This window comes from Oryzias melastigma, linkage group LG14 (genome assembly GCF_002922805.2).
Source record: "Oryzias melastigma strain HK-1 linkage group LG14, ASM292280v2, whole genome shotgun sequence".
NCBI classification, from domain to species: Eukaryota; Metazoa; Chordata; class Actinopteri; order Beloniformes; family Adrianichthyidae; genus Oryzias; species Oryzias melastigma.
Window position 1 is genome coordinate 8154862 of NC_050525.1, and position 26584 is coordinate 8181445.

The following is a 26584-nucleotide window of genomic DNA, read 5'->3' on the forward strand; positions in this document are numbered from 1 at the left end:
TGTGAGAGTGAATGTGTGTGTGATTGAGGCCCTGCGACGGACTGGCGACCTGTCCAGGGTGTACCCCGCCTTCGCCCATCAGCAGCCAGGATAGGCTCCGGCACCCCCACGACCCCAAAGGGACAAAGCAGTCAAGAAGATGGATGGATGGAGCCAGACAAAGTCAATAGAAAGTGATTGGTCTGAGAGTCAACGTTTCTATGGCAACCACTCTAACCAATCAGCAGTGAGCTTGTTAGAAGTCCACACTCCTACAGTTTGAAATTGTCGGTCAAACATTTTCAAAAGTGTGACGTGAGACCACATCCTTCAACTGAGGCATCCGTTTGGTCCGTTTATAACTTGAATAACTTACGATAAAGAATAAAATATATTTTTAAAAAATGGTTTAGCAAGAACATGCCAAGAAAAAATGTATGAGAGCAAGAATGGTTATTGTGACCAATAGAATGAGAGTTATAGCTGATTATTTCTCTATTGAAGTCTATGGGATTTTGGCTTCTTGGAGCCAGTGGGTACTTCCTGTTTGGAACATGGGGGAGAGGGCTCAGTCCGTCCTGTTCTCATTTACAGTCAATGGTCATATGCTCCTGTCACACTTGAAAACATGTTATCCAACAACGATCCGTTCTCACCTTCCAGCGCTTCCACCTGCTCTGGATCACTGCAGCTGCTCTGTTCCATCTCTGGACCTGTTTCCTAACCAGCCAGGACCTCACAGCTTTGAAACACAATTTCAAATCCATTAATCAGGTTTCAAACAAACTCCATCTGCGTCATTTAGGGCAGCATTAATGCTTTCAAAGAGATGTGACTTCCACAAGTAATCACATTAGCTGTTCAGAGCAGCAGCCTCTGAAGGGATCAACAGAGGGCAGACACCAGCGGCTGGCTCCTGATGACCACACATCAGGTCAGCACACAGAGGGATCGAGGCCACATGGCTTTGTTGAACCTGCCAGCACCTTTCCACTGCATTATCTGTTTACCTGCTTGGATTAAAGTAGCTGACTGCCGGCGGGCGAGGCGTCTGCGGCGCTGGTACCGTAGCCAGCAGCACTGAATGGACAAGGCGCACCGAGACCGGATGTTCCTCCTGTGATCCTCCAGCATGTCTAGCTGTGAGACGAGTCAGGGAGGTCAGCGAGTCTGAATGAGCCTCCATGAAGGAGGGAAAAGTCATGTTGTTAAATACTGACCATTGCTTGAGTCAGGAAAACTTTAGTCCTCCCACAATGCACCAGTGAACAACGTTCATCACAGGAGCGTTGATTTAACACCACGCTGAGGAGCTGCTCCACTTCCTGTTGGGGGGAGATGTCCACATGCAAATCTAAGAGACAAAGAAAGACAATTCTTAGGAATATTAAAGTCAACTCAAACTTTGCAGATATTCGGGTTTATCACAGCAGCTGAGAGGATTTCACAGCTTCCTGTCACCAAAGTGTCTGCAGCTGCTCAGACGATTACAGGGAAGTCTCACATATTCAGAAAATTACTTACTTCCGGAGTCTGTACCACGTATGTGTTCGGCCAGCAACATCGGCATGGGGGCTTGCGACTTGAAGACGTGTAAGATTGTGATTGGTCTGGACCATTGGACCACCATCACGTGACACGATGTGACACGTTACGGTGCATTGAGTCTTACCGAGTGAAGAACTGAGAAGGTCCAAACAAGTGCGCAAAGAATCACAAAAGGGGACGCAATGTTTTGCAATCAACCGCAAAAAACATGACAACAAAATAATCGGATTGAGAGGAATCATCACAGGACGACAATCAGATTTTGATAGAGAGAAATCAGGTGGGAAGTGTGTGCTAGAGTGGGTGCTAGTGAGTAGCATGCCAGCTTGGTTCGTCGTCGATGTATATATATTTTAATGGTTTAAACACTGAGGAGAGCAGAGATTAGGGAAGGAGCTGTCAATGCAAAAATAATAAAGGATAGCCCGAGCAGATCTCGACACTAAGTCGTTTGTCTAAGTGGTGTTACCGTAGTGTGACATCATCACTTTTTGCAAGCCCTCGTGATGATCTTCCAGGCCGAACACTTATAGTACCTTCACCAGCTTCAACTAAATGAAGTCAATTCAGTCGCCATTTTTCCACAATATGTCCATCGTAATGTTGGAACCAGACGTCGTCGGTGAGCCGTGATTGGTCCGTGTTAGTTTTAATCTACATTTCTACTGCAACCACTCTCTCTAATCAGCAGTGAGCATGTTATGCTGCATTCACACCAGATGCGATTTGCTTGATAAAAGAGAGACGGTAGACACAAATTTACTGCTCGACGCCTTGACACAACCCCCGTTTTTGTGGACTTCATTCGTTTTCATGGCATGTTAAAACACGGATGGTGTCGAGTGAGTAGCTTGAGTTTATATGTTTTGGAGAGATCTACAAAGGCGCTGGAAAGTATGTCACCTTGTCTGGGTTCACCAGATCATTCAGTGAATTCACTCTTTCAGCTGAAGCTGAAAGCTGGATTACACCCATTTTAAGCGTTACTTTCCTCTGTCTGTGGCCCAGTTTGAGCACTAACGCAAGAGGGGAAAAATGAAAATAAAACTGGAGGATATTTTCATTATTATCTTGATGAAAAAGAAACCATCGTAAGCCCATGAGGCTGGAGTGATCATTATTGCTACGATCATCTATGACAGCACCTGCGGTGGCTCTCCGTCTGCCAGGGACCGGTGTGAAGCCAAGGTACATTCCCTGCAGGGATATATTATAATATTATATTATTATAATATAAATAATATATATTATAATATTTAATATTTGTTGTTTCTACTGTAAATCATTGGGGGGAACAAATTCTAACAGGTTGGATCAGCAGCAGCCTGACAGAATTCATGTCCCCTCTCATATTACATAGTGTATCTGGTAAAAAAAAAAAAAAAGATTCAAACATGACAGTAAACTCACAGAACCTCCAAGAAAAAAGTTTTTAATAATCTTCTACCTTTTTTTGTGCTTTTTTTTGGACAAAATACGAGTGCTTCAAAACAAATCAACGATGCCTGAAACCAGGGATACACATTCTGGCGGGGGGGACGTACCTTGGCACAACACTGGCAGCCAAAAAATGTAAAAAAAAAAAATAATTAAATACTCAAACATCAACCAGTCGCAGATATTGCAGTGGGAACCAACCCAACAAATGAACACATTGTAAGGCTGATAGCAGTCATTTAGTCCTGAGATCTATTAAATCTATCTTTTGATCTATTTTAAAACTGGTCTTTAGATAAAGATTAACCATTTTTAGCCTAAATTTAAAAACTTGTTGTTTTCTAGGACATAGTTTCTGCAGAGCAGCTTGAGTTTATTAGAAATTCACCTTTGAATTGTGGGTGGGACAGTTGGTATGGAGCAACCCCGCCCCTCTTCCCTTTCCCAGAGCAGAGCAGGGAACTTATGACCCATTCATCGTGCTTTCTTCATCACAAAGACGCTCTTTTTCCAACTGAATTTTTTCATCTATCCCTGATTCACAACAGTTTAAATAAGGAAATACTCAGAAATAAAAATGATCTTTATAAATGTCCTTTATCAGAAAAACGACAGAGGAAGAGCAAACGTCTTAAAACCCAGTTGGACAAGAGAACCAAAGAAGGAAAAGAGGAAATTTTCCTAGAAATCAATCATTTGAGGAGAAGCGGACTTACCATCACTGCTTTTTCCCATTTTTAAATGTTTCAAAATCAATCCATATCGCTGTATGAAGCCTTTGAAAGGAATTCTGTAAAAGAGAAAAAGAGATCTGAGAAAATCTGAACTCTAAAGGTGAAAGTCTGTAAAAAAAAATGCTGCACCTGATTGGAAATCCAGCAGCACTGATATGAATGGTTTGTACAATCCCACACGCCTCCAGCTGCAGGATCACCTGACAGACATGAAGACATGAAGCTTTTCCTTTGGCAAAGACCAACCGACCGACAGAGACAGAAGTTACCTCCTCTTGTTTGAAGGTCAGTGGTCTGCAGTCGGGGTTGGGTTTGATGCAGCGGGTGTAGTGAGGAGTCGTGTTGAGGAGGATGGACATCAGGCTCTCCAGAGAGTTCTACAATCGTCATGAATGAGTCACATGGTACAAAGGGTGTGGAGGATTGAAGTTTGTCCCTCCTACCTTGAACTTGGAGACCACCGTGACTTTAGTGAGCCCTCTGGTTGTTGAGTTCTCAGATTCCATGCCAGCGAAGATTTGACAAACCAGGGGGTTGTCCGATTTCTGAAGCAGACCCATGAGCTCCGCTGGAACTGGATCCTACAGAGCAAAAGACTGAAATGATGGGTGTGTGGATGACCTCAGCTGCTCCTCACAGATTAAAAAAAAGAAAAAGAAATCCAGATTCTACCTACAACTTCTATTATGTAATTTATTTTTTCCATGATATTTTTCTCGTAGTACAAGTTTTTCAAACTATAAACTGGCCAATCAGATCCCTTAATAAAAGTAGGCGGTGACACATGTTTGATTAACAGATTCTGGACCAATTGCCACTTCTGGTTCCAACATGGCGGCGTCCGTATAGTGAAAAAATGGTGACTGAAATGATTTAATTTTTTGGAGAAGTCATTTTCTATAGATGATGTCTCACTCACTTGGCCCAGTTCTCATATACAGTCAGAGGTCTGACCTGACCGAATTGTCAATCAAATGTGCTTCCATGGTTTTTACACAATCTAAACACAATCAACTAAAGAAGGAAAGACAGGAAATTATGTCAGCAGATGATGGAAAGTAGCATGAACATCAAAATGATGATTAGGAGAAGAAAAACAGGTATTAAAAAAATGAGGGAGAGGTTTGTGGAAGAAGCACAAGATTCTATAAAATGTTGATTGCGGTGAAACCACAACCACAGTGGTTCTCTGATATAGTGCGGTCTCGTCGTTGTGCAGATTTTTTTCTGTGCAATGTTGCATGCTTTTTTTCACCCACACTGAGTTCTCCATGCTGATTGGCTTGGCAACCAGTCTCCCGTGTGTCATGTCTTCTTCATAGAATGCATTCAGTTTGACACATTTACATAAATCTTTGTTTTCATTCTATAGTCCTGGGCTTATTTTTCTATGAAGGTTTGGACTTTGAGAGTGTAAACAAAAGAGAAAAGTGTGAATGTTGTCTAAGAAAAGCCTTAGACACATCTAGAATCCTACTTTTGTGGATTATCACAGGTTATTTTTAGAATGAGGGAAGACTGGACAGACAAACTCCCCCACAACAAACTCAGGTCAGCTTTGCTCCTCTCAGAGCAGACAAGTTAAATCAGAAAATCCAATCAGATCAACCTGCAACCTTTGTTAACCTAAGACAGAGGAATATCTGGCACTACCAGCAGATTTCTGAGTATTAGTTCAGATTTCCAGTCTTGACTTTTACACACATGTGGATTTTTCTCACCTTGTTTTTCTCCACCATGCCTTCTATCTGGTAGCTAACTTTGCCGGCGTAGTGAGCCACGGTGAAGTGTGGCACCCTGCTGAACTTGTCCCAGCTGATGTTGGGGTTATCGCTCAGCTCCTTCTCCAGCCGAACCCTCAGCATGTTTGGGTCTGAGGCCCGGTTCAGACGGCTTTCCTTCAGAACAAGTTAGAAGAGAAGGAAGTAAAGATAAATATGTCTGTTAGTACATCTATTTTATCTTTTCCTAGACTTTTTATGCACTTTATCACCACTTTGAGCTAAAATACTCCAAATGATGACAAGCAGAAAGTTTCCACATGACAAGCAAATACTGTCCTTTCTTAATCTGTGCTTAATGAAAAGCTAAAAGTCCTTCGTACCTCATTTAGAAGAGAAAACACACTGACAGGGCTCCCCTCTAAGAGATCCAGGCAGCTCTGGTTGTCCTGGTACTTCACAAAGGACCACTGCAGCCCTTCTGACACATACTCCTCCTGAAGGAAACAAAACAGATCAAAAAACTGCTCCAAAGAAGAAAACATTTAATCAAAGATCGCAAACACCTCAATCCAAACTGTTTAAGATCTCTGAGGCTCTGATGCTTTAACAGACTAACTGTTCAACCAGCGTCACCAGAATGACTCCTTCAGAATGAGCCGAATTCTTTAACTACTAAATGTGTAATGTTCCTGTTTGTCTCTTCAGTGAAGAGAAGTTTTTAATTAAATTCTTCAGGATCCAAAGACAAATTAAGCTAAAAGGCTGTAAACCTCACAAGGAAACCTGAAAAACTGAAAGAAGGTGATTGTTCTAAATGTTTTAAAAGTTGATGTGAAATAAAACAACTAATATTACTATTTGATACTTGGAAGGATTTAAGATATTTCACCAGGTTTGAAGTTGTCTTAATTTCTCTTTGCTCTACAGCTTTTTAAGATTTTCTCAAAAGCTGAACAAACAGTTTTTTTTTTAATCTAGAAATAAGGAAATTATCAAAATGAGTCCAAATCATTTTGCTTCAAATTTTAGACATTAGAAAAACTTGATTTAAGACTCAAATACTCAAATTACAAGGTCATTTTGGTTCAACTTTTAAAGGCAAAAAATGTTAACGAGTCAGACTGCCATTCATTATTATTATTTTATGAACCAAGCTTTATATATATATATACCTATATATGTAATTGTTTAATCCTTACACAGGGGGAAACTGCAAATAACTTAATTCCTGGTCCATTTCTAGAAGGCATTAATGTCCAGAATCCAAATGTTTTGATAAGCATTTAAAAACTGACATTAAACTTAAATGTAAAAAAATATTTTTACTTAATAATTTGTTAACCACTCAGGAGAATAAAACACTTACACGTGATCAGTCTTATGCCATTTCATTGATCTGGGGTGTTTTTTTTAATGATCGAATTAAATAAAAATGGGCGTTAAATGTATTTTAGACACTTTTATTAAGTGTTCAGCTTTCAGTCAATCACCTACCTTCTCCTAATGCTAAGTCTGCCCACGTTTGTACATTCTAGTGATTTTCCCACTAAGATTAGTGTTCAGCTCAGAGTTTTAGGCTTCCTCTTTTTGCAGTGTACAATTTATTTTTCTTTTTTGTGTGAAAATCAGCTAATATTTTTACACTTTAGACACAGAGATTTGTGGTTGGAAGATAATTTTAGAATTAAAATGTAAAAAAAAAAATTCTAAATAGCCTAAAAAATTCACATAAAAAAACTATTTTTTCTGGTTTCCTCTTAATGTTAAAAATAACGAATATTCAAATGTAAAGTGCTTGAAGCTGTGCAAAGTATGACAAACGCTTTTATGAATAAAGTTTTATTGATTGATTTCCATTGTTTTACTAGGATAATTTCAGCCTTAAACATGTTTATTAAGCTGATGCTTAAGACTACAGAGATCCTGAATTCACACTAAGATGCAATATGTTTTCAACAGAGCATTTGACTTTTTATTTAACTTTGTTTAAATCTAAAATTATGAGTTAATTAGGCTCAGAAATGGCTAAAACGTTGTGGACCTAACTCCTATAACCCTGTTAATGTATTAAATTAAAAGAAAAAATAAACAAATCCATGGCTATGGGTTCATTTCCCATCAGAAAATTCTGCCCCTTAATGTTTCATTTCATTCAATGTGAGCAGATCTTCATGTTTCCTCTGGGATGTGGACAAACAGATGAATACCTGCTGTGCTTTGAGATAATGAGCCACAAAGTGCTGCTGCAGCTTCTCGTTGGCGTAGTTGATGCACAGCTGCTCCAGCTTGTTGACATGGAAACACTCGAAGCCGTACACGTCTAAGACTCCTGCAAATTTCAGGACAAAAGGTGTCAAACTCTGCAGGCGTGGATGAAAGAACACAAAACCCTTTCAGGCCTTTTACCGATGAAACTGCTCCACGTAGATTTGTCTGCACAGATGCTGTTATTGATGAATGTAACCAGCCATTCAAACAGTCTGGTGGAAAAGCAGACAAGCAGGAGCTTAAAGAACCACAGATCAGAGCAAACACTGTTTACAAAAATTCACATGAAAGTGGACTAACTCACACAGTAAACAAGCTCCAGGAACACAAGCAAATAAATCACAAACGTTAGGATTAAGCTGATGCTCTTACTGGGAGTAGATGGTCTTGGCCAAACAGTCTCTCCTCACTCGACACTCTGACTGTGAGCAGGGCTTCAGGAGGCTCTGCTTCCCCGCCTTCAGAGTCCTCACCCTCAAACACGTCACAAACTCCTGAGCAGGAACTGAGAGCAGCTTGGCAGCCGTCTGCATGGACTCTGAAAGGTCATTCACGTTTTATGGTAGCATCAGCATCACCGTCGATCAAGATGTTAGTAAATGAATGAAAGTTCCCAGGACATCAAAGAAGAATCAAGCATACCTTCAGAATCCTCCGGAAGCTGACAAAGCTGATGCTCTTCTCCTGGGGAGGAGAACTTCACGTTCCCCAAGTGTAGGATTCCAGCTAAAATCTGCAAACAAAAACAAAAAAAAAAAAACTGTCACAGCCAGGCGACCTATCCGGAACAGGTCGCCCAACAGTAATCGGGACAGTCTACGGCAACCCTGGAGGTTAAGAAAATGGAAAATGGAAGTTCAAGACAAAAATCGAACGACCATACTAAATCTCTATTTCTCCCCATTGATCGAGTCACTGAAAACGTCACGGACTGGTTGACACAGCTCGTCGCGCCTGACGCCCAAATTGCGCCACAGGACCTCATACTGTACATTTCATACTTTGTGAATTGGTAAAACAAAAAAACAAACGATTCAAACTTGTCAACATATTTATCGGTGCAGAAAATTAAAAAATCAGTTTGTCTCAGCCTGTGCCTAAAGTTTCACATAAGTTACTCCCTCCAGGATGTTGCCATGTTGCGATCGTAACTATTTGCGCAAATTCAAGCAAACCTGAGATTTGTTCCTCACCCTGCAACGTTATATTTTCATCCAACTTTGACCAATCTACCGCGACAACAGTCATGGGAGACGACGCAGGACTGCTGCGTGAATCCCGTCCTGTGTGAATGGAGCATTAAAGCCCCTCATACCCCCCCCAACCTAACACAACTGGTGGAACAGAATTACTGAACAATATCAGATGCAGTTTTGAGTAAGAAGCAAGCTCAGACGAGGAAACAAAGACATACATGAATCTGCTCGTCTACAAGTGGATGCATTAGGATGAATGAAGCAGAGCAGGGAGCTTGTGGCCCGGCCAGTTTATTTTCCGTCACAAATACGGTCTTTTCAAACTGAACTTTGCTCCTGATTAACAATTTGAGTAAAAAAAAATACTCAGAAATGTAAAGAACATGTTAGTGCCTTAAAATATCAACAGCCGTACCCTCAGAATGTGTCTTTGAGTTTCTGCTTTGATCCCCATGTGAAGCATCGCCTCCACAGTTTCCTCAAAAACATCCTCTGCAAAACACAGACGTTTGTGATTAGTAATTATGTCCCGACATGTTTTCATCCCATCCTGACATTTTAACACCAACCTTCAATTTGCTTTTCAGAATTCGGCAGCCAATCAAAACTCTGGTTGAGGGGCATCTTCCATTCTCTCCTCTGCTCATCAGTGGCCCCCCTCATCATCTAAAACACATCCGTCTGTCAGCTCTGCAGCTACGCTAACAGCCTGTGAGGCTCGCCCGGACGGCCGACTCACCTGATAAAAGATGTGGAAGTTCCTCTCACTGGCAGGTTGACAGGACACCCGAGTCTTCTCCAGCAGATACGTCTGCACAGACGCCCCGACTAGCAGCTGACCACTGACCAGCAAAACACATTTTAAAGAGTTTTTTCATCGCCATCCTAGAACCTCCAGGAAACTGCGGGACAAACCTGTTGAGTTGCAGCTGGATGAACTTCCCAAAGCGGCTACTGTTGTTGTTCCGCAGCGTGCAGGCGTTGCCTAGAAGACACGCAGTGCTGTTAGGGGAAACCTTACAGCTTTTCCATGAAACTAAACCTCATATCTGCTAACCAAAAGCCTCCATGATGGGATTGGAGTCCAGCACTCTCCTCTCAATCCTCTCCACTGTACTCTGACTCTTCAGCGCTGAAGACGAGGCTGCCACCGTGGCGTAGTACTTCATCAAGCAACGAGACGTCCACGTCTAGAAATACAAGACAGAGAGACATCAACAAGACTCGTTCAAATAAGATATGATCTTTAATTACAGCATGAGGAGCGGGGCTACTCAGCTCCAAAAGCCACGCCCCCTCAGAGGAGATTTTAGAAACAGAGACTTCAGGTCAACATGAAAAATGGCTTTTTAAGACATTTAGGTTGTGGGATTTGGGTTAAAAAGTTCATAATATGAATTAAAATACTACTGGGAATGTTATTTTTTTTTTTTTTATAAAAAACCTCTCATCGAGGAACTTTAAGAATTAACTGTAACTTAATGACTTTTTTTTAATAAAACCATTTCCTTAGCATCTGCTGAGATTGCCTTAAACATCAGTACCCTGGGGACAATGACAGCATTCTCTTCAGTTACTTGGGGTTAATACATTCATTTTTATTTCCTGTTTGACATGTGAGCATCACTCCTCCACACAGTTTTATAAAATATCTTTTTTTAGGTTTTAATTAAAGGTTTCAAGTCTGATTTTGCCATAAGGTCAAAAGGATAGAGAAAGAAATAAGAAGAATAAAGTAGTCGGTTTATTTTATTTTGTAATGTTGGATCGTCAAAGAGGCAGAGACATGAACAGAAATAAAAAATATATATATTTTTTTTAATCCGGTTTTTTTTAGAGTTTAAAAAGCTGAATATACCTGCTATCTTTTATAATTTCATACATTTTCCTCTGAATCCACTGAAGGAGGCAGTGAGTTCTATGAAGTTATTTACTTGAATGCCATAATTTAACCCAGAGGCTTTTACGTTTTTACTTACAGCAGTAGTTCTCAACCTTTTTCAGGCCGATTCAACCTCAGATAATATTTCCACTGTGAGAAGCTGAAGTTGGCGTCTGATTTTTTTTCCTTTTTTTGGCTTTACTCTTAACATATAAGGGAAAAGTTTATCTTCACCCACTGTAAAATATCTACAGCTGCTTTAAAATTTATTTGTGCTCTATATTTCAACCATTAAAAAGTGTTAGAGATTTTTATAGATGGATAAATACAAAAAAACGAAAATGTGTATTTTCTGGTACTTTCTAGCAGTCTGCAGCCTGAGGGTTTGGGACCACTGACTTAAAACAGTGTAAATTTACTGTTAACAGAAATCATTTAGGCAATTTTAATTGAAGTGAAGCATAAAATCTGATAAAACATCAGACAATAAGGAAAGTTTTCTCTTCAGATCTTCAGACAGAGAAGTTTTGACATTTTAAGAGCGTTTGTTGGTTCACCTTTCCAGCTCCACTCTCACCGCTGACCACCAAGGACTGGTTTAGCGGCTCCAGCTGATCCCGAATGTTCCTGTAGGCTTCTTCAGCCACAATAAAGACATGCGGCTTCAGCTCCTGAGGACAGAAGCACCCTGATGATTACTTCTCCTTCAGTACTGTGGTAAAAGACAGCTGGGATGATGCAAATACCTGAGGCTGAGGAGCAGCATGGTACTGCTTCATCATGTCCAAAGAGTAAAGGTCTGGGAAAGGCTGGAAGGGGTTCAAAGCCACCAAGGTGCACCCAGCCTGTGTGTAAAACACCTGTGCTCTGTACCTAGCCTGCAGACATTTCAGTACTGGTGGAAAAATACAAGAAATATTTCAAATTGACAGGAACAGACGTGACACTACGTTGTCATGAATGTTAAACAGAGATATTAGAGCTTTTGAATGTCAATTCAACATATGACTAGGGCTGGGTATTGATAATTTACAGAGTTGATTCAATTCACTATTTTTTATTTATTTACTTTTAAGAATTCTTTTGATACTCTCAATTCAATTTTGAGTTTACACATTTGTTTAGAGATACATTAATATTCTACTATATGTTTTGAAGATAGTATCAAATAGCATAAAACTAGCTGACTTTAGCTTTATATACTGAAACGATCTCCATTTTTAAGGATCGATTATTGATCTATTAAGCTTAGATTGAATCAAATCGATTAATTGATTTTATCATACGTATCATACATATGACCATAAAAATCTTAAAGGAAAATATTTTCACATTTGCCTTTAAAAATAATATTTTTTCTTAGGAAAAACCTGCCCCTAATGCTGGAACAGTTCATCTAAACCTAAAGGTAAAGGTATTTTTACTAAGACAAAATGCAATTTTTTAAGCTTCTGGATTTCAAAATGTTTTTGTAAATTTATAATTTTGTTTTGAAAAACTTCAGTTGTGCTGCAGGTTTATAAAGCTGCAAAAGATTTGAAAATAAAGGCAGAATTGCTGCACAGCTTCAGCAGTATTTCAGGCTTTTTTCTTCGTGAGGATCTTTTTTTGAAAAGTGAAATAATAGTTCATCAGCAGCAAATATTAAGGATTAGAATAATGGTATGTGCGCAGAAATTTTTTTAAAAAGTGGTATAAACCCAGATCTAGTAAAAAAAAAACACAGATGGAAGGAATATTTTTATAATTGATTTATTTTTACCCAAACTATATTTAAAAATTCTAAAAGAGAAAAGAATAAAAAATAAAAAATAAATAAATAAAAATGTAAAATTTTTTTTTTTTTTCAATTTGTCCAAATAAAAGTCTAGAGATTTTGTTTAATTCACAGGAAAATAAATAATGACAAGTAAGTTGTGGTTCATGTATTAAGATGTCTTCAAACACTTAAGGTATTGTGTAGTTACTTTAGAATTTGTTGTTTTATGTTAAATCAGCAACAAAAAGAGAGAAACATTCATCAAAATTAACACATTCATGTCAAACTGACCCACATAAGAGTCACAACATAGAACATTAATCTGTTTTATTTAATACGTTTTAGAAAGGTAAAACTTAAACTTGAAAACTAAAGAAAGAAATCAATTTTCTATAAAGTAAAACATGTCTGAGCTGTATTAAAAAAACTCAAGTTTGGCACAATCAATATTTAAAAAAAAACAATACATAGATCTAATGAAACAATGTAAAACCAAGGAAATTTACAATGTCGCTAACCAAACCTCTGGAAAAAAAAAGGTCAAATGACTGGCATTTAGGTGAAGAAAAACACTAAGCCCACATGTTTACAGTATGAAGTGATGTGGAAACTGGAGACTCGCCAGGTCTTTTCCTACCTGTTGTTGGAGTCACCGGGTTGACTTTGGTAAGGTCATCAAACGTGTGAAGTTGGCTTTCATCGGTGAGGAATTCCTGTACTTCCCCATCCAGGGAATCATTCAGAGACGTCTGAGGAGAGATGATTTTCTCCAACAGTCCCTGGTTTAGTTGATGAAGAAAAAACAAAACAAGATATTAAAAAAGTACAAATAAAGAATCAGAAAACAACAAAAGCAAAGATACCTTTATGAACATGACAATTGTTATTCCCACAACACAAATATATCACATATTAAAAATATCTATTCAGCATTTTTAGTTAGTAAAAAGTGGTTGCATTTCCTGAACTGTAAATTCTCAAATCATTTAGTGAAATAGCAGATACAGAATGGTCATGTCAGACTTTTATTGTGAAGGAGCCAAAGCACACAGCAGTCTGTTGCCATATGGAGGTCCTCCTTATCCTGACCTGCACCGGAAGGCTGCAGGACACTGTCATTTGTGCAGACAGATCTCATTTAATCACCTTTATCCCGCCTTTGGGACCATTTCTAGACCATGTGATCAAACAAAGACCTAAAGGTGTACAAAACACATGTGGATTCATACATGACGTTTATACAAACTGAATCTAAAAACCCTTGTTTGGGTTGCACTGAACGATCATAGACGCATCATCGTCGTTCTGCAGACCGAATAGTTATCACAGCTGTTACTATCAATCACTTAAAGGGATATAAATGAAACTTTTTGCTGTATTTTGTAAAGTTCAGTCAATTTTCTGACATGTAAGGTGGGGACTATTTTTATCACGCGCATTGATATTGTTATACACTCACAAGCGCACGTGCCCGTTTGAAACATTTTCTTACAAATGTAAAGACTATATTTCAGCTTGGAGGTAATGTATCATACTCAATGAATATTACATAAAGTATAACTAACTTTTAAAATTACGAACCAGATATAAATATAGTTGCTTCAAAAGGTTAACAACTCACCGCTTTGCCTCCATTCTTGTGTCCATTTCGAGAGTCGTCCGCTGATTTCATTGATTTTTCCGACTCCCTCATGAGTGAGTTAAGTATTCACTCAAAACAAAAGAGGAAAATGAGACCTTAGATCAATATTTTATGTGGCTGGGACTTTAAATAGCAAGTTCTAAACATAATATTTCCGTGACGGTCGGCAATCCTTCAAGGACGACTATCCCGTTCCTGCTGGCTGTCCAACTTCTACCTCGGTTTCCCAAATCATCCGTTATTCCCGCCCTCTTTGAGATACTTCACGGACTCATTTATAAAATCGTAAATTTTAATTTCAGGAGAACGCTGATCTACATTGAGTTTCAAATTCTATATGTAATTTACAAAAAATCCTGGAATATTTCACAATTATTATATAGCTGTTGGATTTAAGTTTCTAGTTTTTGATCATATTTTTGTCATAGTTTCCGGAATTTAAATATAGGGCACTAAATCTCATCGCAGTGTCTGTTTTGCTAGTAGCAAAATATCCGAGTGAACCTGAACGCGTCAATACCAATGCGGAAATGAAATCCAGTTCTCGTGTTGCCCTGGGATTTATGCTGGAATTATGGCTGTCTTTTTAAGTTTTACTGTACCGCACCGCAGGACGAAAATGCGGTAAAACGGGTTGTTGCTGCTAACCCGCATTGTCCGGTATTCACCGCCAAAAGGACTAACGACACTAGATGTACAGCTTAGCGTGGTTGACTCTGTACCTCCAATGAAATACTGACTGGGAAAACAGTAGGTAAAAACCAAAAATAAATATATTTATATCATTGAAAGTGCTTCCAAGGCTAGATATAAAGCTTTAACTTATCTATAAACAAGCATGCTAGTTGGAGACGTTTGAATGAACATAAACTGCAATTGAAGTGTTTTGTTTTTATGTTTATTGAAACCTATACTTGTGTTTTTGTGATGCATATAGTGAATTTTAGTTGTTTTGTTTGCAGAAAATGGCTCAAAAGGAACTGAAGGAGGCCTTTGTTGCTAATCTCAACGGGACTCGTTTGGAGGAGGTGGTGCTGGGATCATTTCTTAGCCCACTGTGCTTCATCATCAGAGGGTTCCTCTTGATTCTCTACTACCAGACCAGAGGGACTGTAGCGCTGCCTCTACCCCCGTTCTCCCACATGCTCCTCGATGTGTGTGTGCTGGTGTTTCCTCTGGTCCTGTCATGCACTGTTCTGAGCAGCATCCTCCACCAAGTCATTCTTAGCCTCATTTTCCTTTCTGCTGGTCTCTTTTACTGGATTTATGTCAACACTGATCGGTCGGTTCAGAAACCTGCCAGCAGTTTCCTTCAGACTCCCGTTCAGTGTGACCAAGTGCCCTTTGTGACTCTCTTCCGTGTCTTTGTGAATGTTAAAACAGCTATCAGCATCCTGGCAGTGGACTTTCCCATCTTTCCGAGGCGATACGCTAAAACAGAAACCTATGGGACGGGGGTTATGGACTTTGGAGTTGGAGCATTCGTCTTTGCTAATGCTCTTGTGTGTCCAGAGGCACGCAGGAAGAACGTCTCAGGATCAAGGATGGGTCATGTCGCAAAGCAGATCGTGTCCGTCTGGCCCCTGCTCGCTCTTGGATTGGCCAGGCTGGTGAGTGTCAAACTGGCCGACTACCAGGAGCATGTGACGGAATACGGCGTCCACTGGAATTTCTTCTTCACTCTGGCCATGGTTAGGATTGTGGCCTCTGCGCTGTTGACTGTGTTACCAAGCAGACTGTTGTGGGTCTTTGCCCTTCTGTTCAGTGGATTGTATCAGTTCATTTTGGAGACCTCAGAGCTCAAGACCTTCATCATCCACAACAACGAGAGAGAGAAGGACTTCTTGCATGCTAACAAGGAGGGCATATTCTCTATAGTCGGCTATGTAGCCATCTATCTCATAGGAGTTCAGTTTGGACTCTTTGTGATGCAGCCAAAGTCTCATGTTAAAGACTGGCTTAAGATGCTTGTTAATCTCTTTTTTAGCAGTTTTATTCTGTACGGTGTTTTGTTTGCTTGTCAGACGTTTGTGGAGCCAGTGTCTCGCCGGCTGGCTAATCTACCTTTTGTCATCTGGAGTGTTGGTCAGTCTTTGCTGTTTATGTCCTGCCTTTGTGTGGCTGATATGGTTTTACTGTTCTCAAAGAAGTCTTCTGGATGTCCTTTTATACCCTCATCACTGAGTCTGTGCACAAAGAAGGACGAAAACGTAGAAACGAGCGGACTAGAGCGACTCTGCATCATCAAAGCTGTCCACAGGAATCAGCTTCTGTTTTTCCTGCTTGCAAACCTCATGACGGGGCTGACTAACATGCTTGTGGACACTCTCAGTAGTGATAGCTTCTTTTCTGTGTTGGTTCTGCTGTTGTACATGTTTGTCAATTGTATCTTGGTACATGTTTTGCATATCTTAGGAATTACAGTCAAATTCTGGTAACATTTGGTGAAGTTCTTGAATGTTTTCATGCTACTGATGTAAATTAACTATTTGCTCAAAATGTGTGTTTTTTATATATCTTTGTTTCAAAAGGATCGTTCTGTTTTTGTAAATATAAAATAAATACATTAAGGTATTTTATGTATTTTCTTCATAGGGAAACTTTAAAACTGGCATTGGCTTCCTTTATGAGTTTATAAGGCTAAACATGTATATTGTTCTTTTTTTCATATGCATGTTCTGAATAAATACACCTTAAAAAATGTATTTTTTTCTTCGTGTTCTGACTACACTTATTGGTTTTGTTGCTATGCTTCTTAAAGAAAGAGGATGGAGGATTTAGCCCTGAGCATCCTGCCAGGGGAGGAATGGGGAATCGTACATAGTATGGGCTCAAAATAAGGCCATAAAGATTTACAATCGCAACTGGATGTTGGCACATAAATCAAGTTTCATCATACTGCAAAATAAATCTCCCCAAAAATGTACATGTGTATAAAGGGATCTGTATGCCTGTAAAAAAGATTTGCATTAGTGAAATAATTTCTACTTTTTCTTTTTTTTTTTTTTTTAGCTTTTTTTTCAGATGTGAAGCAAATGTATGGAACTAAACTTATCCTAGTAAATCATGCATGTGCTTTGCTCTTACTTCAATTATTATTACATATTAGGCAAACATATTTTTGCCTGTCTAAATTGATTAAAAATATACAAGATGACCAATCAAGTGGTCTACAACCAGAACCTCTGGAGCCACAAGCAGCTTTTTAATTCCTCCATTGTGGCTCTTGGCAAAAAAAAAAAAAACGTTATAATTTGAATCATGGATGTGTAATTCTGGTTCATTTGTTTTAGTTACGTTTTGTCAGATTTTTAACAACATTGAGCACCAAACGTTTAATCTACTGTTAGAGTGGTTTACTATTTAAAATGAGCTTAAAGCACATATTCTGTCTGGCTGCTGCTCAGAGGCAAAGTTCTTAAAATATATTTAACTGTATGTGTTAAAACAAAAGCATTCAAGTAAATCTGCTCTCTGTACAAACAGACCCAAATGGCATTTTTAGTGTTAAAAGTTGTAGACCTGATCTAGTCCAATTCACTTCAATGTTGTCTTATTAACATTTACTTCAGGGGTGAAATAAAGATTTTCTGTGGTACCAATTTATAAAGATCTCGACTTATTTGTGTGCTTTGTAAAGCCAACCTGACATATAACTAAAAGTTCAATTAATTTTTTACCCCTTCATGCTGTATGTTGCTAATGTGCCATGAGAATCCTTTACATACCGTATTTGCAAAAACTTTTTGTGGGTGAGAATAATTAGTTTACTTATTAGGTTATTTGACAGGACATCACACATTAAAAAGCATCTCTGCAAATGCACCAGAGTTAACCAAAAGCTCATTCTCACCCATAGTCCCTGGACATTTGGGAAATTGGTCTAGCTTAAAACAGAATGATATTAACAACAAAAATACATTGATGAGAAAGGGTAAAAACACAATGTAATGCGGAATAGAAATAAGTAAAAATATTAATGTGAGCAATCAGATCAGAACAGTGGTGATTGATAAAAATTGTAAGTGAATAGTGTAAAGCTAAAGACTATTGACTTTGTGGAAACAATTGGAACACAAATTAAATCACTGATTCAAACCTATAGACAGATTAAAACTATAGACAGATCAACTGGAGAGGCTAAAAAGCATTCTTTTATGTTTTGGTTCCTCGTTCTCATTGATAGAACAGACATCTTCCTTGCAGAGGTGCCACATGATTCTTTCTTCAAGAAGAAAATGGATTAGTGAACGTATTTTTGCCAGGATAAACACATTTTCTGTGAGGAGGAATGTCACCCAGGGTACTAGTCGAGCTACAACCGCTACAATGTCCAAAAAGCCATTTAAAAAACAGAAATTAATGTTTTTTCAATTTCATTCTCAACGGCGCCCCCTGCTGGAGACCACATGCACGTCGACGTGTGTCATTACGTGCGCGGGGCAAAGGTGAAATCAGTGATGAAGATTCCGCCACCGTAGCAACCTAACGCCTTATCGCACTTGTTTATTTTTTAAGGAAATTGTCACACGAAGGTTGGTAAAAACCTCGATTTCTGTAGCCGAATATCGTCTTCACTTACGAAGCTAACATGTACCGCTCGCTCAGTGTGTTGGCGTCGTGCAAACAGCTGACGAAAGTCTGCGAGAATTAGCCAGTCAGTTAAACTTTATATTAGCTCAGATTAGCCTGCTAGCATTAGCTTCTCTAGCATTTTTGCTAACGAACAGGTTTAGCAAGTTTGCTAACATTGACAAGACGGGGAGAAAAATATGTTTTTACACGAAAATGTTTTAATGTTTAAGAAATTCAACTCGAAAGTAATTAAATACAATTTTATTTGCCACTCGTGAACGAATATTTCTAAATGTATTGGATAATGTAATTAGCCGACAAGCTAACCTGAACCTGTCTGTTCAGTTCTCGTAATTTGGGAACGATAAAACTGCAAAACGCTCTACGATTGTAGTAATTGCAACGAAGAACAATACTTTTTATATGCTACTTTTTGCTGATTATGGTTGTTGCTATTTTATTCTTCGGCTATTTAAGCAAGACGCATTTAGGTCACCACGACTTATTAAGCTACCAGGTGGTTTGTGAGGCACAACCTAGCACCGTTTTGAATGCTACGTGTTTAAGGAAACGTTTGCGTGACACAATGAACCGATTGTGTGTTTTGCGGCTTAGGTAGTGGTATTGTCATTCGTCGATGACCTGCATCGCAGTAGCGTTAGCTTGTGCTCGTGTTGAACCTGCTCAGTCCGTGTCTTGCGCGTAACCCACAGGCGATTTTCACAGCAGCGGAAACCGGCAGAAGTCATGGCACGGTTGGTCGCTGTTTGCCGAGAAGGAGAGGAGGAGTACCCGTTTCTAGAAAGACAAATTCCTCTCTACATTGATGACACACTTACGGTAAGCCAGATCACCTCTGTTCTTTTGCTTTTTGTGTATGTGCCCATTTTCCATTTCTTGTTTTAATGACAGTGATGTTAATTCCTCAGGGATGCACCAGCCCGGATCATTTTTATTTGTAAGGCCAATTCAACAAAATGAAAGGAGCTGTTCTGTAGCAGTCCACTCATGTTAAAGTCTCCGATCATCTTTTGATCTCTTTTCAAAGCGTTCCCAATAGTCATTTCATTATGATTATGCCATTTTTAGGTAACAATAAAAAAAGTTGTCGGTTTCTAGGAGGTAGTTTCTGCAGGAGTTGATCAGAAACTCACTTCCAAGTTTTGGGTGTTGGGATAAAGTAAGCTTGCCCTCATTTCCCATCATCTCTTTGTCTACTCTGGTTGTGTTCGAATTCCACCCCCCTCCTAATCCCTAACTACTAAAAAACTATATAGTGCGGGACTATATAGTGTCCTGGATTTTAAAGGTAATTCAGACATGGTGCTCACTACTTTTCTTTTGTTTTTCTAAACACCGGATATGACGTCACCGATTTCACAAAGTGAAAATCGAATAATTACGAACATTTCAAAAAGGTGTATGTAAGGTGTATTGTGTTCTGATGGTGAAAATGTGGATGGTTTATTCAAATATTACATTTAAACAAATTTTTTCTGTTTGAAATCCTTCCACCGTAATGCATTGCGTTCTATATTCACTAATCTAGTGAGCATCGATGCACGCCAGCTTTTCGCAAAGACTTCTGGGAAATTTTGAGTGCACTCGATTTGGAATTAGTAGATTTGAGTAGCACTTGAAAATGGCAAACGCACTATATAGTGATTATTGGGAATTTGGACACAACCACCGTCTCCATTACCTTTGTGTTATCTAATGGGCTTCAAATGACCATCGACATACATTGATGTGTTATTCATCTCATGACAAATGTGGATGAAGGTGGACAGGATTTCACGTCTGACATGGACACCAGTGAAAAATCAAAAAGCACTGGAAAAAAAAGTTCAGCGGGATGTCTAGTGGGGTCCAGATGACCCCTCTCTCAACGTCAACATACCGATGTTAGCACAAGGGTTAAGGTTACAGCTCGTCATGGCTGGTTTATACTTCCAAGCGATTTGTAATCACTCTCGTGGTTGGACGGCCATTCGCTTTAGTTGTAGCAGAATGCGACACCTGCTGGTGATGTCACCCGCAACTGTCATGTTACGCCCATAGTGCAACCAGACGCAAATAGCATGATTTAACTTGAATTTATTTTAGCGATTAGAGTACGCGACTACGCAAAAAACTGTCCAAAATTTGTATTTTTAACACTAAAAATAATGAAAACTCACTGAAGAAGTTAGGAAATACCAAACTTCACACACAGGGAGACAGAGAGCGGACACCTAGATAGAAAATAGAGCAAGTTGCCAGAAAAATGTGTCTTCTTTCTCATATTTTGCAGCACTAGGGAATGCAATTCGCTCCTTTTTAAATTTTTTTTCCCCCTTTGTATTCCCTGCTCCATCAGTTCCTTCTCTGACTTTCATGTACCTGCACGCTTACAGATGCCACAAGTGTCTGAGCGGGATGCTGATCATGTTAAAATAATTGCAGGACACGATTACATCGCTTGAAAAGTATAAACGCCACTCAGAAATCCATCGCAGTCAAATCCAGCCAACCTAAGTATGAGCTATACCGCGCAATTGTGGATGCGATGGCTGATCACAGTGAAGTATAATCAGGGCTTTACACCCCATACTACATTACAGGTGCAACAAAAATGACGAACAATTCTGGAGCTAATTAGCCGTACAGTTTTGAGCCAGATGCCTGCTTGAATGAGGAAAACAAAGACGTTTATGGATCTATTTGTCTGTAAGTGGATGCACCAGAACGGAGCGCAGAAGGGAAGTTGTAGCCCGTCGACTGTAGCACCTATGTCACTGCTACAAGCTTCTTCATGGCATTTCTTTTAATCTGCTTTTGATTCACAACAATTTCAATAAAGAAATGCAATTTTAAGCTTAATTTTCTGTGCATATATGTCCTCCATCATTAGAAAATGCCACAAGAACATGTTAAAAACACCCTTTTTATTGGAGTTGGTTGTTAACATGAGTACGTTTACGGCGGGTCCTACAGTAAAGCTGTTTAGAACCAATGACTAAAGGCTGGTTTAGAATTTGTAATGTTTGCTGTCTCATCTGTAAAGCCAAAGATGTAAAGAAACTACTTAGGGAATATGTCACAAGAAATTTTAACATGCCATTACTACTGCCTGTAATAATTTAGCATCATGTAAAAACAAACTGAGGATATCCAGACATATTTGAGTACTTGTAAAAAAAAGAATCAAACTGTATTGATCCCACAAAAGGGATTAAAACAGCGGATAAATGATAAATTACACTAAAAATGCAGAGCTCACCGGAGGAAAGATCTGCAAAGGCACTCCATCCAACAGCAAGAAGTTAAAGTGTCTGAATGAAGGAGCTCCTCGGTGCACCCATGATCTCATGCAAACTCTTAAAGAGTCCTGCAAACTCTGAGGGACCCAAGCCTCTCCAGTCGCTTCTCTGGTAGCCTTTTGTTGTTGCCAAGTGACAACAGCTGATTGTATAAACCAGGGCTGCTCATTCCTGATCCTCGACATCTACCACCCTGCCTGTTGTCCAGCTTTCCCTGTACGGTTTGCTGCTGATTACCTGGACAGGTTGTGTTTAGTCAATCAGTATTTGTAGACACCTGACTGAGCTAACCAGCAGCTAACAGGGCTTGGAGATCTGGAAAAAAGTCAGGGTGGTAGATCTCTAGGACCAGGAATGAGCAGCCCCGGTGTGAACGATGCATTGGCAGACTGCTTCAGACCCAGAAAGTGGTATAAAATAGTCCTACAGGGAGGAAAGAAAAAAAAGTCTATGACCGTTAAAAACATTTTAACAATAAGAGAATAACAAAGTACAAAAATAAGTAAACTAACACAGAGATATGGTAAATTACTGTAGAAAATATTTGAAAAATCTTGAATTTGTTCTGTTTAAGAAACAGAACATACATTGAATCTCCAAGATGTATTTGGGAGGTCTGGAGTACTATGATGATATAGTTGTGTTTTATTGCTTGTTTTTAGATGGTGATGGAGTTTTCTGACAGTGCAATAGATGTCGACAGCAATCAAATGAACACTTCTCATTGGAAGCAGTTTTCTGAGGTGAGAACTTTATAATTTAAGTCTTCTTTCTTTTGACATGTAAAAATCTTGTCTGAAAAAAGTTTGCATGGTTTCTTTTCAAATCAAAAATGTCTCCTTGTCTTCAGCATCATTCCAAGTTTAAGCAGCACGACTTGAACGTTGCCTTGATGGTGACGACCAGAGAGGTGTACGGTGCACTATCCCAGCTCGTGCCATGTGTGGGCTGCAGAAGAAGCGTGGAGCGCCTCTTCTCACATTTAGTGGTATCAGGGAACCCAGCCCTGGAGCCGCTCACAGTGAAACCTTCTGGGATGCTTACTGTCACCAAGACCTGTTTGGCTGATGTGAAAAAACTGTACTCCCTGCTCTATGTCCATGGGTAAGAGATGTAGAACTATTTAATTTTTGTCTGCAAACTCAACGTTTATTAGAACCTTTGTTCAATGGGATGATTTTTGTCCACTAATCCTTTTTATATTTGTTTCCAGATCAAAGCTGAATGACATGATTGACGCTATACCAAAAAGTAAAAAGAACAAACGCTGCCAGTTGCACTCACTAGACACACACAAGCCTAAACCTTTGGGGTGAGTGATACACCTGTTTTAATGTTTATGTGGACAAATAATTATTGATGAGCCGATTTTGTTTTTCCTGCCAATAACAGATATTTTCCTTGCAACTGTGACCGATAGCCGATACTTGCTGATACTGATATTTAAGTGTCTAGAATAACACAGTTTAGAGATTTTCTCTTTTTTTTCTTCTTAGAATTACAATGACCTTCACGTTGCCAAGAACAGAAATAGAAACGATTGAAATATAAGTATAAATGTAGCTTTAATATTCAAAATTCATATTGGCCACACGTAATACATGCAGCCTAGATGAAGGTTGCTGCACGCGTATTTTAAGTGCGTCTGGATTTTGTTATTTTTCGGCATGTATTTAAATTTAAACTCCCATTATCTGTTACCCACATCTAAGTGCATGACAGTTCGAGTCAGTCGCTGCATATTATGCAGAGCGGCTTGGTATATGGAAATGGCTATTTCCATAAATCCATATTTCGAGGGAGACTCCTGGTTTTGTCCGTAAACAGCAGCTTTATGTTCTGTTATCTCTGAAGTCGAAGGTTCTTCTTCAGGTTTCTCACTGGTTCTTTACTCCCCAAAGACACTTTTCAAATTCATCTTTTAGTTTGGCTCTAATTGACTTTTAGCTATTAGACTAAAAGCTTGGACCGCTAACTATGTTAAAAACATAGCTAGTGGTCCCCTAACTTTGTTAAACACAGATTTGTTTAAAAACATAGCTAGCGGTTTGGGCTTTTAGTCCAATACCCAACAGACCACTAGCTATGTTTTTAACAAAGCTATGTATTTAACATAGTTAGCGGGCCGCTTAGATCAAGTAAAGAAGGATGTATATTTTGTGTCATGAATAGCAGTGTAATGATTCATTTGAACAATTTGGTTCATACCATAATATGTGATTGCCGATCCGATTCATAATCGATATTGGTTCATTTTAAACGATCCCATCCAATTCTCTGACCTAAAATAGATCCAGGACTTCTTCATCCAAAACTTCCACTAGTGTGACTCAGAGATAAATACCTGGTCCTGAAAAATTCAGGTTGAAGTTTTGCAGATTCATGTATTTCTTCAAGATAATCAAGTGTAAATTTAATTTGTACAAACAAACAAGTAAACAAGAATGAGTATTAAATCCATTCACATTTTAGTTTCATTAAGTTCAGCCCACTGTTGTTTTTCCACATCAAAATAATCCATTATTAGAACGTTCTACCACATTGTATGGTCACACGTCTTTGCTAAAGTCAGTGTTTCCACACATTGGACTGTGACGATGGTTGATCAGTTTTTGCTGCATCATGTGTGTTATTCGCTGTGATGGTACTTATTTGTCACAATCCAAATGGCATTTTCCAAGATTGATATATTTCATTAATTTCATTTTGAAACAATTCATTAATATTGTAGGTTGATCCGATTTGTTAAACAATAGATCGTTCTGGTTGTAAATGGATTCCTTGATCAATTGCTACAGTAATAAACCTAAGGGGCTGGAGTTCTGATAGAATTTGTGAAGCAATACTGGTGTTTAAATGTGGTTTATGTATCAAAACAAATGGAAAGTCCGTTTTTTTTCTTTGGTTGATCAAATTCCCTCACTAACTGCACCATGTAGGGTATTCTCCTTTTAGTTGAGATGTCTGAATCTGCAATTCTAAAATCTAGTGTCCTGGAAATTTCCCAGAATATTTAGATCATAATACACTACGTTTAAATGATTTTTCATTTGAAAAAAAATGTAGGTAAATACACTTTTTAGTAAATCATCCAAAGTTTTCATAATCAGAACACAGTGGATTCATAAATCATCTTTGTTCATGTCTTTTAGGTTTTTCTTTTGCAGATGGGTGACGTTATATTTTTAGTTAAAAACAAAAATTGAGCATGTATCTGAGTTTGATTAAAATCCAGGGAACTTGATAGCCATGCACTATATAGTATAGTATAGAATAGTAATAGAATTAATAGTATAAAGTTTATGTAAGATATTTTCATGAGCAGCCAACTTCAGAATGACCTTGATTACCAGCGTTTTATGAGTTTGTATCGACGTCTGTTTGTACATGAGACACTAACTGCAGTTGTTACCATGTGGAGAACGACAGCTGTTCTTTGTGGTGATTTCGTTTGGATGACCTTGTGTTGCAGTGGCAGCTGGATGGATGTGTGGGAGCTGATGTCTCAGGAGTGCAGGGATGAGGTGGTCCTCATTGACAGTGCTTGTCTCCTTGAGACACTGGAGACGTACTTATGTAAACACAGGTAATTGCTACCTGAGGACTTTCAGAAAACCAACTTTATTTTAGAAAAAAAAAGCTACGTATTTGTTTATTTTGAATTTCTTACCAGGTTTTGCTCAGACTGCAAGAATAAAGTGTTAAGGGCGTATAACATCTTGGTTGGCGAGGTGGATTCCAGCAAAGAGAAGGGGTACTGCGCTGCCTTGTATGAGGGACTGTGCTGCTGCCCGCATGAACGGCACATTCACGTATGCTGTGAGACAGACTTCATCGCTCACCTGCTCGGCCGGGCGGAGCCAGAGTTTGCAGGAGGATATGAGTAAGTCAGGTTTTTTACTGAATGCTTTGTTCATATCTGGTTAATAAACTCACATTTTTATCATTGTTTTTTAATTTAGACGTAGAGAAAGACATGCAAAAACAATCGATGTTGCACAAGAAGAGGTCCTCACCTGTCTGGGTATTCACCTCTATGAGCGCCTGCACAAAATCTGGCAGAAGCTCCGAGCTGAGGAACAGACCTGGCAGATTCTGTTCCACTTGGGAATTGATACACTACGGAAAAGTTTTGAGGTGTGCTGCGCTACATGTGGATGGTAATTTTAGCAGGTAGGATTTATTGGGTTTGCGTTTTTTATTAACATCTACATACCCACAGATGGCGGTGGAAAAGATGCAGGGGATCAGTCGGCTGGAGCAGTTTGTGGAGGAGCTGTCTGAGGAGGAGAGAGCCAAAGAGCTGAAGCTGGAGAAGAAGAGACAGAAGCGGAAAAACCGACGCAAAAACAAGTGTGGCTTTGAGCCGGAAACGGATGAGAAGGACAAAATCCTGGATGAGGTAACCCTCAGCAAACAGCCAGAGATTTAGGAATGAGACGAGATCTACAGGTTGTTTTTCTTTAGCTACATTTCCATTATTGTCTGATTGCTGAAAGCAATCAGAGTATGTTGTTGTAATTCTTTATTGTCTGATT

The 26584-nt window shown here is 39.1% G+C and overlaps 3 protein-coding genes across 5 annotated transcripts in view; 2 read left to right on the plus strand and 1 right to left on the minus strand.

Annotated features, from left to right (window-relative positions):
• LOC112138992 (unconventional myosin-XIX) overlaps positions 1-14426 on the minus strand; it is a 17245-nt gene extending 2819 nt beyond the window's left edge. Inside the window, exons 1-22 of the mRNA XM_024261684.2 lie at positions 14149-14426; positions 13165-13306; positions 11515-11663; positions 11326-11439; positions 9944-10076; positions 9802-9871; positions 9626-9728; positions 9456-9552; positions 9302-9378; positions 8333-8423; positions 8063-8228; positions 7829-7902; positions 7630-7751; positions 5803-5916; positions 5420-5596; positions 4142-4279; positions 3968-4075; positions 3828-3898; positions 3681-3754; positions 1200-1333; positions 990-1119; positions 636-721 (exon numbers count right to left, since the gene is read on the minus strand). Coding sequence (XP_024117452.1) covers positions 636-721; positions 990-1119; positions 1200-1333; positions 3681-3754; positions 3828-3898; positions 3968-4075; positions 4142-4279; positions 5420-5596; positions 5803-5916; positions 7630-7751; positions 7829-7902; positions 8063-8228; positions 8333-8423; positions 9302-9378; positions 9456-9552; positions 9626-9728; positions 9802-9871; positions 9944-10076; positions 11326-11439; positions 11515-11663; positions 13165-13306; positions 14149-14220 — 2442 coding nt within the window. The 5' untranslated portion in view covers positions 14221-14426. The remainder of the gene's footprint in view (positions 1-635; positions 722-989; positions 1120-1199; positions 1334-3680; positions 3755-3827; positions 3899-3967; positions 4076-4141; positions 4280-5419; positions 5597-5802; positions 5917-7629; positions 7752-7828; positions 7903-8062; positions 8229-8332; positions 8424-9301; positions 9379-9455; positions 9553-9625; positions 9729-9801; positions 9872-9943; positions 10077-11325; positions 11440-11514; positions 11664-13164; positions 13307-14148) is intronic.
• A 215-nt stretch (positions 14427-14641) lies between these two features.
• On the plus strand, positions 14642-16872 carry pigw (phosphatidylinositol glycan anchor biosynthesis, class W). Of its 2 annotated transcripts, none has more exons than XM_024261685.2 (2): positions 14642-14923; positions 15132-16872. In XM_024261685.2, exon 2 carries the CDS (start codon positions 15135-15137, stop codon positions 16605-16607), a length of 1473 nt encoding a protein of 490 aa, XP_024117453.1. In that variant the 5' UTR covers positions 14642-14923; positions 15132-15134; the 3' UTR covers positions 16608-16872. The 2 variants fall into 2 exon arrangements, with proteins under 2 accessions (XP_024117453.1, XP_024117454.1); XM_024261686.2 differs by having other exon boundaries at positions 14642-14919.
• A 1681-nt stretch (positions 16873-18553) lies between these two features.
• Positions 18554-26584, plus strand: part of ggnbp2 (gametogenetin binding protein 2) — a 10952-nt gene continuing 2921 nt past the window's right edge. Inside the window, exons 1-9 of one of the 2 annotated variants that reach the window (XM_024261678.1) lie at positions 18554-18704; positions 19458-19584; positions 22709-22789; positions 22897-23150; positions 23260-23358; positions 25519-25632; positions 25720-25929; positions 26009-26183; positions 26269-26448. In XM_024261678.1, coding sequence (XP_024117446.1) covers positions 19492-19584; positions 22709-22789; positions 22897-23150; positions 23260-23358; positions 25519-25632; positions 25720-25929; positions 26009-26183; positions 26269-26448 — 1206 coding nt within the window. In that variant the 5' untranslated portion in view covers positions 18554-18704; positions 19458-19491. The remainder of the gene's footprint in view (positions 18705-19457; positions 19585-22708; positions 22790-22896; positions 23151-23259; positions 23359-25518; positions 25633-25719; positions 25930-26008; positions 26184-26268; positions 26449-26584) is intronic. The other variant, XM_024261679.2, reaches the window with a different exon arrangement.